Source organism: Coloeus monedula, assembly GCF_965178545.1.
Source record: "Coloeus monedula genome assembly, chromosome: 34".
Lineage (NCBI taxonomy): Eukaryota > Metazoa > Chordata > Aves > Passeriformes > Corvidae > Coloeus > Coloeus monedula.
This window is the reverse complement of record NC_138814.1, coordinates 1,161,064-1,175,571: the sequence shown is the minus strand read 5'-3', so window position 1 is coordinate 1,175,571 and position 14,508 is coordinate 1,161,064. Positions and strand designations below refer to the sequence as shown.

The 14,508-nt window shown below is 60.3% G+C and overlaps 1 protein-coding gene across 1 annotated transcript in view; it reads right to left on the bottom strand.

The window, feature by feature from the left end:
- The window catches only part of SHANK1 (SH3 and multiple ankyrin repeat domains 1), a gene marked incomplete at both ends in the record, with an annotated part of 94,406 nt that overhangs the window by 50,898 nt on the left and 29,000 nt on the right, over positions 1-14,508 (bottom strand). The window contains 5 exons of the mRNA XM_082299858.1: positions 4,244-4,422; positions 8,484-8,760; positions 11,500-11,566; positions 12,618-12,695; positions 13,770-13,886. Of these exons, the coding sequence (XP_082155984.1) occupies positions 4,244-4,422; positions 8,484-8,760; positions 11,500-11,566; positions 12,618-12,695; positions 13,770-13,886 (718 nt within the window). The remainder of the gene's footprint in view (positions 1-4,243; positions 4,423-8,483; positions 8,761-11,499; positions 11,567-12,617; positions 12,696-13,769; positions 13,887-14,508) is intronic.

Genomic DNA, 14,508 nt, shown 5'->3' with positions numbered 1-14,508 from the left:
TTTTGGGGTTTTTGGGTTTTTTTGGGGGATATTTCGGGGCGATTTTTGGGGGTTTTTTAGGGGTTTTGGGGTTTTTTGGGGTTTTGGGGATTTTGGGGGGAAGATTTGGGGTTTTTTTGGGTTTTTTTGGGAAGATTGGGGGGAGTTTGGGGGTATTTTGGGGCGGGTTTGGGGTTTTTTGGGTTTTTTTGGGGTATTTTGGGAGAGGTTTTTTGGGGTTTGGGGCTTTTTTGGGGTTTTGGGGGGGTTTTGGGGTATTTCGGGGCGATTTTTTGGGGGTTTTTAGGGGTTTTGGGTTTTTGGGGTTTGGGGTTTTTTGGGGGAAGATTTGGGGTTTTTGGGGGGGGTTCTGGGTTTTTTGGGGTTTTTGGGAGCTTTTTGTGTATCTGGGTTTTTGGGGCTTTTTTGGGGTTTTGGGGATTTTTGGGGTTTTTTTGGAGTTTTTTTTGGGGATATTTCGGGGCGATTTTGGGGGGTTTTTAGGGGTTTTGGGGTTTTTTGGGGTTTGGGGTTTTTTTGGGAAGATTGGGGGGGTTTTTTTGGGGTATTTTGGGGCGGGTTTGGGGTTTTTTGGGGTTTTTTGGGGTATTTCGGGAGAGGTTTTTTGGGGGGGTTGGGGCTTTTTGGGGTTTTTTTTCGGGGTTTTGGGGTTTTTTGGGGTTTGGGGTTTTTTTGGGGAAGATTTGGGGTTTTTGGGGGGTTCTGGGGTTTTTGGGGTTTTTGGGAGCTTTTTGTGTATCTGGGTTTTTTGGGGCTTTTTTTGGGTTTTGGGGATTTTTGGGGGTTTTTTGGGGTTTTTTTGGGGATATTTCGGGGCGATTTTGGGGGGTTTTTAGGGGTTTTGGGGTTTTTTGGGGTTTGGGGTTTTTTTGGGAAGATTGGGGGGGTTTTTTTGGGGTATTTTGGGGCGGGTTTGGGGTTTTTTGGGGTTTTTTGGGGTATTTCGGGAGAGGTTTTTGGGGGGGGTTGGGGCTTTTTTGGGGTTTTTTTTGGGGTATTTCGGGGCGATTTTGGGGTTTATGGCTTTTTTGGGGGGTTTGGGGGGATATTTCGGGGCGATTTTTTTGGGTTTTTTTTCGGGGTTTTGGGGTTTTTTGGGGTTTGGGGTTTTTTGGGGGGAAGATTTGGGGTTTTTTGGGGGGAGTTGGGGTTTTTTGGGGGTTTTTGGGGGGCTTTTTGTGTATCTGGGGTTTTTGGGCTATTTCGGGGCGGTTTTGGGGCTTTTCGGGGCAGTTTTTTGGGGTATTTCGGGACAGGTTTTGGGGTTTTTTTGGGCATTTGGGGCAGTTTTGGGTGGGTTTTTTGGTTTTTTGGGGTATTTCGGGAGAGGTTTTTGGGGGGTTTTGGGTTTTTGGGGGGGCTTTTTTGGGGTATTTCGGGGCGATTTTGGGGGTTTTTTTAGGTTTTTTTTTGTGTTTGGGGTTTTTTTGGGGGGGAAGATTTGGGGTTTTTTGGGGGGGGTTCTGGGTTTTTTGGGGTTTTGGGGGTTTTTTGGGGTTTTTCGGGGTGCTTTTTTGGGGTAGTTTGGGGGGTTTTGGGGGTATTTTAGGGTTTTGGGGGTTTCTGGGGTTTTTGGGGGGGTTTGGGGGTTTTTTGGGGAAGATTGGGGGGGTTTGGGGATATTTTGGGGCTGTTTGGGGGGGTTTTGGGGTATTTCGGGAGAGGTTTTTTGGGATTTTTGGGCTTTTTGGGGGGTTTTGGGTTTTTTGGGGTATTTCCGGGCGATTTTGGGGGGTTTTTAGGGGTTTTGGGGGTTTTTTTGGGGTTTTGGGGATTTTTGGGGGGGTTTTGGGTTTTTTGGGGTTTTTTGGGGGGCTTTTTGTGTATCTGGGTTTTTGGGGTATTTCGGGGCGGGATTTTGGGGTTTTTTGGGGTATTTCGGGACAGGTTTTTGGAGTTTTTTCGGGGTATTTTGGGGCGGTTTTGGGGGTTTTTTGGGGCAGTTTTTTTGGGGCATTTCGGGACAGTTTTTTGGGATTTTTTGGGGGTTTTCGTGGTGGGTTTTTTTTGGGACGTTTTGGGGTGTTTCTGGGCAGTTTTTGGGGGTTTTTTTGGGGCTATTCCGGGGCAGTTTTTTGGGGTTTTTTTGGGTATTCCAGGGCACTTTTTTGAGCTATTCCGGGACAGGTTTTTGGATTTTTTTGGGCTATTCCAGGGCCGTTTTTGGGGTTTTTTTTGGGCTATTCCGGGTCAGTTTTTTTGGCGTTATTTGGGGCTATCCCGGGGCGGGTTTTTGGGGTTTTTCGGGGATTTTTTGGGGTTTTTCGTGGTGTTTTTTTGGGCTATTCCGGGTCAGTTTTTTCGGTTTTTTTGGGCTATTCCGCGGCCGGTTTTGGATTTTTTTTGGCTATTCCGGGACAGTTTTTTGGATTTTTTTGGGCTATTCCGGGTCAGTTTTTTTTATTTTTTTGGGCTATTCCGGGTCAGTTTTTGGGGGATTTTTTGGGCTATTCCGGGACAGTTTTTTGAGGTTTTTTTGGGCTATTCCGGGTCAGTTTTTTGGATTTTTTTGGGCTATTCCGGGGCCGTTTTTGGGGTTTTTTTTGGGCTATTCCGGGTCAGGTTTTGGGGTTTTTTGGGGCTATTCCGGGACAGTTTTTTGGATTTTTTCGGGCTATTCCGGGGCCGTTTTTGGGGTTTTTTGGGGGCTATTCCGGGGCCGTTTTTGGGGGTTTTTTTGGGCTATTCCGGGTCAGGTTTTGGGGTTTTTTGGGGCTATTCCGGGACAGTTTTTTGGATTTTTTCGGGCTATTCCGGGGCCGTTTTTGGGGTTTTTTGGGGGCTATTCCGGGGCCGTTTTTGGGGGTTTTTTTGGGCTATTCCGGGGCCGGTTTTTGGGTTTTTTTGGGCTATTCCGGGTCAGTTTTTTGGATTTTTTTGGGCTATTCCGGGTCAGTTTTTCGGTTTTTTTGGGGCTATTCCGGGTCAGTTTTTGGGGTTTTTTTGGGCTATTCCGGGTCAGTTTTTCGGTTTTTTTGGGCTATTCCGCGGCCGTTTTTGGGTTTTTTTTGGGCTATTCCGGGTCAGTTTTTTGGATTTTTTTGGGCTATTCCGGGTCAGTTTTTGGGGGATTTTTTGGGCTATTCCGGGACAGTTTTTTGAGGTTTTTTTGGGCTATTCCGGGTCAGTTTTTTGGATTTTTTTGGGCTATTCCGGGGCCGTTTTTGGGGTTTTTTTTGGGCTATTCCGGGTCAGGTTTTGGGGTTTTTTTGGGCTATTCCGGGTCAGGTTTTTGGCGTTATTTTGGGCTATTCCGGGGCCGTTTTTGGGGGTTTTTTTGGGCTATTCCGGGGCCGTTTTTGGGGTTTTTTTTGGGCTATTCCGGGGCCGTTTTTGGGGGTTTTTTGGGGGCTATTCCGGGGCCGTTTTTGGGGGTTTTTTTGGGCTATTCCGGGGCCGGTTTTTGGGGTTTTTTTGGGCTATTCCGGGGCCGGTTTTTTGGATTTTTTTGGGCTATTCCGGGACAGTTTTTTGAGGTTTTTTTGGGCTATTCCGGGACAGTTTTTTGGATTTTTTTGGGCTATTCCGGGGCCGTTTTTGGGGTTTTTTTTGGGCTATTCCGGGTCAGTTTTGGGGGTTTTTTTGGGGCTATTCCGGGTGTTTTTGGGGTTTTTTTGGGCTATTCCGGGTCAGTTTTTCGGTTTTTTTGGGCTATTCCGCGGCCGTTTTTGGGTTTTTTTTGGGCTATTCCGGGACAGTTTTTTGGCGTTATTTGGGGCTATCCCGGGGCGGGTTTTGGGGGGTTTTCGGGGATTTTTTGGGGTTTTTCGTGGTGTTTTTTTGGGCTATTCCGGGTCAGTTTTTTGGATTTTTTTGGGCTATTCCGGGGCCGTTTTTGGGGTTTTTTTGGGCTATTCCGGGGCCGTTTTTGGGTTTTTTTTGGGCTATTCCGGGTCAGTTTTTTGGATTTTTTTGGGCTATTCCGGGTCAGTTTTTGGGGGATTTTTTGGGCTATTCCGGGACAGTTTTTTGGCGTTATTTTGGGCTATTCCGCGGCCGTTTTTGGGGTTTTTTTTGGGCTATTCCGGGGCCGGTTTTTGGGGGTTTTTTTGGGCTATTCCGCGGCCGTTTTTGGGGGGTTTTTTTGGGCTATTCCAGGGCCGGTTTTTGGGTTTTTTTGCGCTATCCCGGTGCAGTTTTTTGGCGCTATTTCGCGCTATCCCGGTGCAGTTTTTTGGGGTTTTTTTTTTGGGGGGGGGGCTATTCCAGGTTCTTTCCGGGGCCGGGGGGGTCCCGCACGCACCCTTGATGCGCTCGCCCTTGCTGAGGCTCAGCTCGCCCTCGCCCTGGGCCTGGTAGGGTCGCACGGCCAGGAAGGTCCGTCCGGGCACGGCCGAGTAGAGTTTGCGCTTCACCCCCCGGGACCCCAAAGTGCCCCCCGGGGTCCCCCCCGCGCCGGGGTCCCGGCTCAGGCCGCTCGAGCTGGGGGGGGACAGGGGGGGGACACAGGTGGGACCCCCGGCAAAGGCAGCCGGAGTCCCCAAATTGGGGTCCCAGAGATCTGATTTGGGGTCCTGGACCCCGATTTGGGGTCTTAAAGTCCCGATTTGGGGTCTTAAAGTCCCGATTTGGGGTCTTAAAGTCCCGGTTTGGGGGCCCAGAGTTCTGATTTGGGGTCCCAGAGTCCCCATTTGGGGTCCTGGAGTCTCCATTTGGTGTCCCAGTTCTAAACTGGGGTCCCAGAGCCTCAAATTTGGGGTCTTAAAGTCCCGATTTGGGGTCCCAGAGTTCTGATTTGGGGTCCTGGACCCCGATTTGGGGTCTTAAAGTCCCGATTTGGGGTCCCAGAGTTCTGATTTGGGGTCCTGGACCCCCGATTTGGGGTCTTAAAGTCCCGATTTGGGGTCTTAAAGTCCCGATTTGGGGGCCCAGAGTTCTGATTTGGGGTCCTGGACCCCCGATTTGGGGTCTTAAAGTCCCGATTTGGGGTCTTAAAGTCCCGATTTGGGGGCCCAGAGTTCTGATTTGGGGTCCCAGACCCTCAAATTGGGGTCTCGGGGTTCCAATTTGGGGTCTTAAAGTCCCGATTTGGGGTCCCAAAGTCCCGATTTGGGGTCCTGGACCCCGATTGGGCGTCCCAGAGCCTAAAATTGGGGTCTCGGGGTTCCAATTTGGAGTCCCAGACTCCCAATTTGGGGTCTTAAAGTCCCGATTTGGGGTCCTGGACCCCGATTTGGGGTGTTAAAGTCCCGGTTTGGGGTCCCAGAGTTCTGATTTGGGGTCCTGGACCCCGATTTGGGGTGTTAAAGTCCCCGTTTGGGGTCTCAGAGTTCCGATTTGGGGTCCCGGACCCCCGATTTGGGGTCCTGGAGTCTCCATTTGGGATCCCAGTTCTAAACTGGGGTCCTGGACCCCGATTTGAGGTCTTAAAGTCCCGATTTGGGGTCCCAGAGCCTCAAATTGGGGTCTCGGGGTTCCAATTTGGGGTCCCGGACCCCCGATTTGGGGTCCCAGTTCTAAACTGGGGTCCCACAGCCCCAAATTTGGGTCCCAAAGTCCCCATTTGGGGTCCTGGAGTCTCCATTTGGGGTCCCAGTTCTAAACTGGGGTCCCAGACCCTCAAATTTGGGTCTTAAAAGTCCCCAAAGCCCCTCAAATCCCCCCAAATGCCACCCAGACCCCCCCCCAATCTCCCCTACACCCCCCAGGCCCCCCAAATCCCCCCCAAATCCCCCCCAAATCCCCTCTAGACCCCCCCAAACTCCCCCAAATCCCCCCCAGACCCCCCAAATCCCCCCCAAGTCCCCCTAAATCTCCCCTAGACCCACCCAACCCCCCCAAACCCCCTCTAGACCCCCCAACGCCCCCCAAATCCCTCCTGGACCCCCCCAAATCCACGTAAATCCCCCCAAATCCCCCCAAATCGCCCCCAGTTCCCCCCAAATTCCCCCAACCCCCCCCCAAATCCCCCCAAATCGCCCCCAAAACCCCCTCCCCCGTACCTGGGCCTCCCCCGGGGCTGCTCTGGGTGCCCCTTCCGGGGGTCCCAACACCCAAAATCCCCCCAAACTCCCCCAAATTCCCCCAAATCCCCCCCAGACTCCCCTAAATCCCCCTAAATCCCCACAAATCCCCCCCAAATTCCCCCAAACTCCCCCAAATCCCCCTAAATCTCCCTCAAAATCCCCTCTAGACCCCCCAAATTCCTCCTAGACCCCCAAAATCCCCCCCAAATCCCCCTAAATCCCCCCCAAATCTCCCCTAGACTCCCCAGACACCCCCAAAATCCCCCTAGACCCTCCCAAATCCCCCTAAATCTCCCCTAGACCCCCTCAAATCCCCCCAACCCCCCCCAAGCGCCCCCCAAATCCCCCCAAACGCCCCCAACGCCCCCAAGACCTTCCCCAAACGCCCCCAGATGCCCCCGCCCCCCAAATCTCCCTAAATCCTCCCCAAATCCCCCTAAATCCCCCAAATCCCCCCAAATCTCCCCCAGACCCCCGCAAATCCCCCCCAAATCCCCCTCAAATCCCCCTAAATCCTCCCCAAATCCCCCTCAATCTCCCCAGACTCCCTCAAACGCCCCCCAGATCCCCCCAAATCCCCCCAAATCCCCCCCAAATCTGCCCCCAAGCCCCCCTCCCCCCGTACCTGGGCCTCCCCCGGGGCTGCTCTGGGTGCCCCTTCCGGGGGTCCCAACACCCAAAATCCCCCCAAACTCCCCCAAATCTCCCTCAATCCACCCCAAATCCCCCCAAATCCCCCCTCAATTCCCCCAGACTCCCTCAAACGCCCCCCAAATCCCCCCCAAATCCCCCCAAATCCCCCCAAACCCCCCCAAACGCCCCCCAAACCCCCCTGCCCCGTACCTGGGCCTCCCCCGGGGCTGCTCTGGGTGCCCCTTCCGGGGGTCCCAACCCCCAAAATCCCCCCAAACTCCCCCAAATCCCCCTCAATCCGCCCCAAATCCCCCCAAATCCCCCTCAATTCCCCCAGACTCCCTCAAACGCCCCCCAAATCCCCCCAAATCCCACCCAAACCCCCCCAAATCGCCCCAAATCCTCCTAAATCCACCCCAAATCCCCCCAGAACCCCCAAATCCCCCTAAATCTGCCCCAAATCCCCCCAAATCCCCCAAACTCCCCCAAATCCCCCCAAATCCCCCCCAAATCCCCCCAAACCCCCCCAAGCCCCCCTCCCCCCGTACCTGGGCCTCCCCCGGGGCTGCTCTGGGTGCCCCTTCCGGGGGTCCCAACACCCAAAATCCCCCCAAACTCCCCCAAATCCCCCTCAATCCGCCCCAAATCCCCCCAAATCCCCCTCAATTCCCCCAGACTCCCTCAAACGCCCCCCAAATCCCCCCAAATCCCACCCAAACCCCCCCAAATCGCCCCAAATCCTCCTAAATCCACCCCAAATCCCCCCCAGAACCCCCAAATCCCCCTAAATCTGCCCCAAATCCCCGCAAATCCCCCAAACTCCCCCAAATTCCCCCAAATCCCCCCCAAATCCCCCTCAAACCCCCCCAAATCCCCCCATATCCCCCCAAATCCCACCCAAACCCCCCCAAACCCCCCTCCCCCGTACCTGGGCCTCCCCCGGGGCTGCTCTGGGTGCCCCTTCCGGGGGTCCCAACACCCAAAATCCCCCCAAACTCCCCCAAAACCCCCCAAATCCCCCTAAATCCCCCCCAAATCCCACCCAACCGCCCCCCAAACCCCCCTGCCCCGTACCTGGGCCTCCCCCGGGGCTGCTCTGGGTGCCCCTTCCGGGGGTCCCAACACCCAAAATCCCCCCAAACTCCCCCAAATCCCCCTCAATCCGCCCCAAATCCCCCCTCAATTCCCCCAGACTCCCTCAAACGCCCCCCAAATCCCCCCCAAATCCCCCCAAATCCCCCCAAATCCCCCCCAAGTCCCCCCAAATCCCCCCAAATCCCCCCAAACCCCCCCAAACCCCCCTGCCCCGTACCTGGGCCTCCTCCAGGACTGCTCTGGGTGCCCCTTCCGGGGGTCCCAACACCCAAAATCCCCCCAAACTCCCCCAAATCTCCCTCAATCCGCCCCAAATCCCCCCAAATCCCCCCTCAATTCCCCCAGACTCCCTCAAACGCCCCCCAAATCCCCCCCAAATCCCCCCAAATCCCCCCAAATCCCCCCCAAACGCCCCCCAAACCCCCCCAAACCCCCCTGCCCCGTACCTGGGCCTCCCCCGGGGCTGCTCTGGGTGCCCCTTCCGGGGGTCCCAACACCCAAAATCCCCCCAAACTCCCCCAAATCCCCCCAGACTCCCCTAAATCCCCCTAAATCCCCCCCAAATCCCCCCCAAACCCCCCCAAACCCCCCTGCCCCGTACCTGGGCCTCCCCCAGGGCTGCTCTGGGTGCCCCTTCCGGGGGTCCCAACACCCAAAATCCCCCCAAACTCCCCCAAATTCCCCCCCAGACTCCCCTAAATCCCCACAAATCCCCCCAAATCGCCTCAAATCCCCCCTCAAACCCTCCCAAATCCCCCCCAAATCCCCCCAAACCCCCCTGCCCCGTACCTGGGCCTCCCCCGGGGCTGCCTGCGGGGCTCCTCCGGGTGCCGCCCGCGGGAGGGGGAGCGGGCCCGAGCCCCCCGGGGGGAGCTGGCGCTGCGCAGGGTCCCGGAGGGGGGGCGGGGGGCCGGGGGGGCTCCGGGGGGGCCCCTCAGGACCCACTCGGGCAGGGCCCCCCCGCCCGTGTCGCTGTTGGCGCGGAGGAGGCGCTGGGGGGGCAGCGGCAGCCCCCGGACCCCCTCCCGGCGGCACCCCGCGAACTGGGGGCTCTCCTGGAACGGCACTGGGGGGGCGTCAGGGGGGGCTGGGAGGGCTGGGAGGGGGTTTGGGGGGGTTTGAGGGGGATTTGGGGGGGCTGGGAGGGGCTTTGGGGGGGTTTGGGGGGGATTTGGGGGGCTCTGGGTGGGATTGGGGGGGGTTTGGGGGGGATTTGGGGGGGCTGGGAGGGGGTTTGGGGGGGTCTGGGGGGAGGTTGGGGGGCCTGGGGGGGTTTGGGGGGGATTTGGGGAGATTTGGGGGGGCCTTGGGGGGGTTTGGGGGAATTTGGGGGGATTTGAGGGGGTCTGGGGGGGTTTGGGGGGGTTTGGGTGGGTTTGGTGGGATTTGGGGGGAATTTGGGGGGGTTGGGGAGGTTTGAGGGGGTTTGGGGGGTTTGGGGGGGATTTGGGGGGGTCTGGGAGGGGGTTTGGGGGGTTTTGGGGGGGTTGAGAGGATTTGGGGAGGTTTGGGGGGGTTTGGGGGGGGTTGGGGGGTTTTGGGGGGGATTTGGGGGGGATTTGGGGGGGTCTGGGGGGGTCTGGAGGGGTTTGGGGCTCTCCTGGAACGGCACTGGGAGGGCGTCAGGGGGGGCTGGGAGGGCTGGGAGGGGATTTGGGGGGGATTTGGGGGGGCTGGGAGGGGGTTTGGGGGGGATTTGGGGGGGATCTGGGGGGTCCAGGGGGGTTTGGGAGGATTTGGGGGGGGTTGGGTGGGATTTGGGCGATTTGGGGGGGATTTGAGGCGATTTGGGGGTGGTTTGAGGGGGATTTGGGGGGGCTGGGAGGGGGTTTGGGGGGTTTGGGGGGGTCTGGGGGGTCTAGGGGGGTTTGGGGGGGATTTGGGGGGATTTGGGGGGGGTTGGGGGGATTTGAGGGGGATTTGGGGGGGTTTGGGTGGGATTTGGGGGGGATTTGGGGGGCTCTGGGTGGGATTTGGAGGGGATTTGGGGGGGGTTGGGGAGGTTTGAGGGGGGTTGGGGGGGTTTGGGGGGGTTGAGAGGATTTGGGGAGGTTTGGGGGGGTTTGGGGGGGGGTTGGGGGATTTTGGGGGGGATTTGGGGGGGTCTGGGGGGGTCTGGAGGGGTTTGGGGCTCTCCTGGAATGGCACTGGGGGGCGTCAGGGGGGGCTGGGGGGGGGGTTGGGGGGGTTGGGGGGGTCTGGGGGGTCTAGGGGGGTTTGGGGGGGATTTGAGGGGGTTTGGGTGGGATTGGGGGGGGTCTGGGGGGGATTTGGGCGGATTTAGGGGGATTTGGGGCGATTTGGGGGGGGTTGGGTGGGATTTGGGGGGGTTGGGGAGGTTTGAGGGGGTTTGGGGGGGTTTGGGGCGGATTTGGGGGGGTCTGGGGGGAGGTTGGGGGGCCTTGGGGGGGTTTGGGGGGGATTTGGGGGGATTTGAGGGGGTCTGGGGGGTTTGGGGGGGATTTGGGGAGGTTTGCGGGGGATTTGGGGGGATTTGGGGGGGATTTGGGGGGCTCTGGGTGGGGAGGTGATTTGGGGGGGATTTGGGGGGGTCTGGGAGGGGGTTTGGGGCGGATTTGGGGGGATTTGGGGGGGTTTGGGGGGGATTTGAGGGGGTCTGGGAGGGGGTTTGGGGGGTTTTGGGGGTTGAGAGGATTTGGGGAGGTTTGGGGGGGTTTGGGTGGGATTTGGGGGGATTTGGGGGGGATTTGGGGGGATTTGGGGGGGTCTGGGGGGGTCTGGAGGGTTTGGGGCTCTCCTGGAACGGCACTGGGGGGGCGTCAGGGGGGGCTGGGAGGGCTGGGAGGGGATTTGGGGGGGTTTGAGGGGGATTTGGGGGGGTCTGGAGGGGGTTTGGGGGGGATTTGGGGGGATTTGGGGGGGTCTGGAGGGGGTTTGGGGGGCCTTGGGGGGTTTTGGGGAGGTTTAGGGGGGATTTAGGGGGCTGGGGGGGTGTCCGGGGGTCTCTGGGGAGGGGTTTGGGGGCCATTGGAGAGGATTTGGGGTCTGGGGGAGGTTTTGGGGAGGGATTTTGGGGGGGGGGGGGGGGAGGATTTGGGGACCACCAGAGGAGGGGGACCCCCCCCCCCCCAAATTCCCCCCCGTGTCCCCCCTACTCAAATCCCCCCTTGTCCCGCCCCAAACCCCCCCAGTCCCGATGTCCCCAAACTCCCCCCGATGTCCCCAAATTCCCCTCCCCCGGTGTCCCCAAACCCCCCCGGTGTCCCCAAACCCCCCCTGCCCTCGTGTCCCCAAACCCCCCCCCATCCCGATGTCCCCAAATCCCCCCGATGTCCCCAAACCCCCTCGTTGTCCCCAACCTCCCCCGGTGTCCCCAAACCCCCCCCCGATGTCCCCAAGCCCCCCCCCCAATGTCCCCAAACCCCCCCCCGGTGTCCCCAAACCCCCCCTGTCCCGATGTCCCCAAACCCCCTGGCCCCCCCGATGCCCCCAAACCCCTCCCGATGTCCCCAAGCCCCCCTGCCCCCCCAATGTCCCCAAACCCCCCAGTCCCGATGTCCCCAAATCCCCCCCGATGTCCCCAAACTCCCCCAGTCCCGATGTCCCCAAACCCCCCCCCCCGTCCCGGTGTCCCCAACCCCCCCCCGGTGTCCCCAAGCCCCCCCCGGTGTCCCCAACCCCCCCCCAATGTCCCCAAACCCCCCCCCCGGTGTCCCCAAATCCCCCCCGATGTCCCCAAACCCCCCCTGTCCCGATGTCCCCAAGCCCCCCCGGTGTCCCCAACCCCCCCCCGGTGTCCCCAAGCCCCCCCGGTGTCCCCAAGCCCCCCGCCCCCCCCGCTCACCCACGTCGCTGTCCCGGTGGTTCTTGATGAGCTCCCCCAGCTCGAAATTCCCGGCGATCACCGCCACCTTCGGGGGGAGGGGACAGAGAGGGGACAGAGGGGACAGAGGGACAGAGAGGGGACAGAGGGACAGAGGGGACAGAGAGGGGACAGAGGGACAGAGGGACAGAGGGGACAGAGGGACAGAGGGGACAGGGAGGGGACAGAGGGACAGAGGGGACAGGGAGGGGACAGAGGGACAGAGGGACAGAGGGGACAGAGGGACAGAGGGGACAGGGAGGGGACACTCAGCCCGGGGGTCAGTGCCACCCCCTCAGTGCCACCCCCCCAGTGCCACCTGCAACGGGCTCTGTCCCCCAGTGTCCTCCCAGTGTCCTCCCAGTGTCCCCAATGTCCTCCCGGTGTCCCCAGTGTCCCCAGTGTCACCTGGAACAGGGTCTGTCCCCAGTGTCCCCCCAGTGCCCCCCAGTGTCCCCCAGTGTCCCCAGTGTCCCCCAGTGTCCCCAGTGCCCCCAGTGCCCCCCAGTGCCCCCAGTGCCCCCAGTATCACCTGGAACAGGGTCTGTCCCCAGTGCCCCCAGTGCCCCCCAGTGCCCCCAGTGCCCCCAGTATCACCTGGAACAGGGTCTGTCCCCAGTGTCCCCAGTGTCCCCAGTGTCCCCAGTGCCCCCCAGTGCCCCCAGTGCCCCCAGTGCCCCCAGTATCACCTGGAACAGGGTCTGTCCCCAGTGTCCCCCAGTGCCCCCCAGTGCCCCCAGTGCCCCCAGTATCACCTGGAACAGGGTCTGTCCCCAGTGTCCCCAGTGTCCCCCAGTGCCCCCCAGTGCCCCCAGTGCCCCCAGTATCACCTGGAACAGGGTCTGTCCCCAGTGTCCCCAGTGTCCCCAGTGTCCCCAGTGCCCCCCAGTGCCCCCAGTGCCCCCAGTGCCCCCAGTATCACCTGGAACAGGGTCTGTCCCCAGTGTCCCCAGTGCCCCCCAGTGCCCCCAGTGTCCCCAGTGCCCCCAGTGCCCCCAGTGTCACCTGGAACAGGGTCTGTCCCCAGTGTCCCCCAGTGTCCCCAGTGTCCCCAGTGCCCCCCAGTGCCCCCCAGTGCCCCCCAGTGCCCCCAGTATCACCTGGAACGGGGTCTGGCCGCTGTTGTTCTTCACCTCCTTGTTGGCCCCGCGGTACAGGAGGATGCGGGCGCAGCTCTCCTGGGGGGCACCGATGGCACCAAAATGTCCCCAACGCCCCCAGTGCTCCCCCAGTGCCCCCCAGTGCCCCCCCAGTGTCCGCCCAGTGCCCCCCAGTGCCCCCCCAGTGCCCCCCAATGTCCCCAGTCTCCCCAGTGTCCCCCCAGTGTCCCCAGTGTCCCCGTGTCCCCCAACGTTCCCAGTGCCCCCCCAGTGTCCCCAATGCCTCCCAGTGTCCCCCCAGTCTCCCCAGTGTCCCCAACGTCTCCAACGTCCCCCCAGTGTCCCCCAGTGCCCCCCAGTGTCCCCCCCAGTGCGTCCCCAATGTCCCCCAGTGTCCCCAGTGCCCCCCAATGTCCCCCAATGTCCCCCAGTGTCCCCCCAGTGTCCCCAGTAACCCCCAATGCCCCCCAGTGTTCCCCCAACGTCCCCAGTGCCCCCCCAGTGTCCCCAATATCCCCAACCCCCCCAATGTCCCCCATGTCCCCCAATGTCCCCCCAATGTCCCCAATGTCCCCAATGTCCCCCCAATGTCCCCAATGTCCCCAATGTCCCCAATGTCCCCCCAATCCCCCCAATCCCCCCGATGTCCCCAAATGGCCCCGATGTCCCCAAATGGCCCCGATGTCCCCAAATCCCCCCAATGTCCCCAATGTCCCCCCAATGTCCCCAATCCCCCCAATCCCCCCGATGTCCCCAATGTCCCCGATGTCCCCAATCCCCCCAATCCCCCCGATGTCCCCGATGGCCCCGATGTCCCCAAATGGCCCCGATGTCCCCAAATCCCCCCAATGTCCCCAATGTCCCCCCAATGTCCCCAATCCCCCCAATCCCCCTGATGTCCCCAATGTCCCCGATGTCCCCGATGGCCCCGATGTCCCCAAATGGCCCCGATGTCCCCAAATCCCCCCAATGTCCCCAATGTCCCCCCAATGTCCCCAATCCCCCCAATCCCCCCAATCCCCCCAATGTCCCCGATGTCCCCAACCCCCCCAATCCCCCCGATGTCCCCAATGTCCCCGATGTCCCCAATCCCCCCAATCCCCCCGATGTCCCCGATGTCCCCAAATGGCCCCGATGTCCCCGCAGTGTCACCTTGTTGTAGAGGGCGCAGATGTGCAGCGCGGTGTTGCCGGACGCGTTCTGTGCGGCCGCCTCGGCCCCGTAGAACAGCAAATGCTCCAAGTGCTGCGAGTGGCCGTGCTGGCACGCCTGGGGACAGCGGGGACATGGTGGGGACAGCGGGGACATCAGGGGACATCGGGGGGGACAGCGGGGACAGAAGGGACAGAGGGGACATCAGGACATTGGGGGACAGTGGAGACAGTGGGACATGGGGGGACATCAGGGACATCAGGACATTGGGGGGACAACGGGGACAGAGGGGACAGAGGGGACATCAGGACATCGTGGGGACATTGGGGGACAGCAGGGACATCGAGGGGAAAACGGGGACATCAGGGACATCAGGGACATCAGGACATTGGGGGACAGTGGGGACAGCGGGGGACAGCGGGGACATCGGGACATTGAGGGGACAGTGGAGACAGTGGGACATGGGGGGACATCAGGGACATCAGGACATTGGGGGGACAATGGGGACAGAGGGGACAGAGGGGACATCGTGGGGACATTGGGGGGACAGCAGGGAACTCGGGACAGAAGGGACATCAGGGACATCAGGACATTGGGGGGGACATCAGGGACATAGGAGGGACAGCGGGGACAGCGGGGACATCCGGACATCAGAGGGATTGGGGACACCAAGGGGACACCAGGGGGACACCAGGGGGACACACGGTGACACACAGTGACAGGGTGACACAAGGTGACA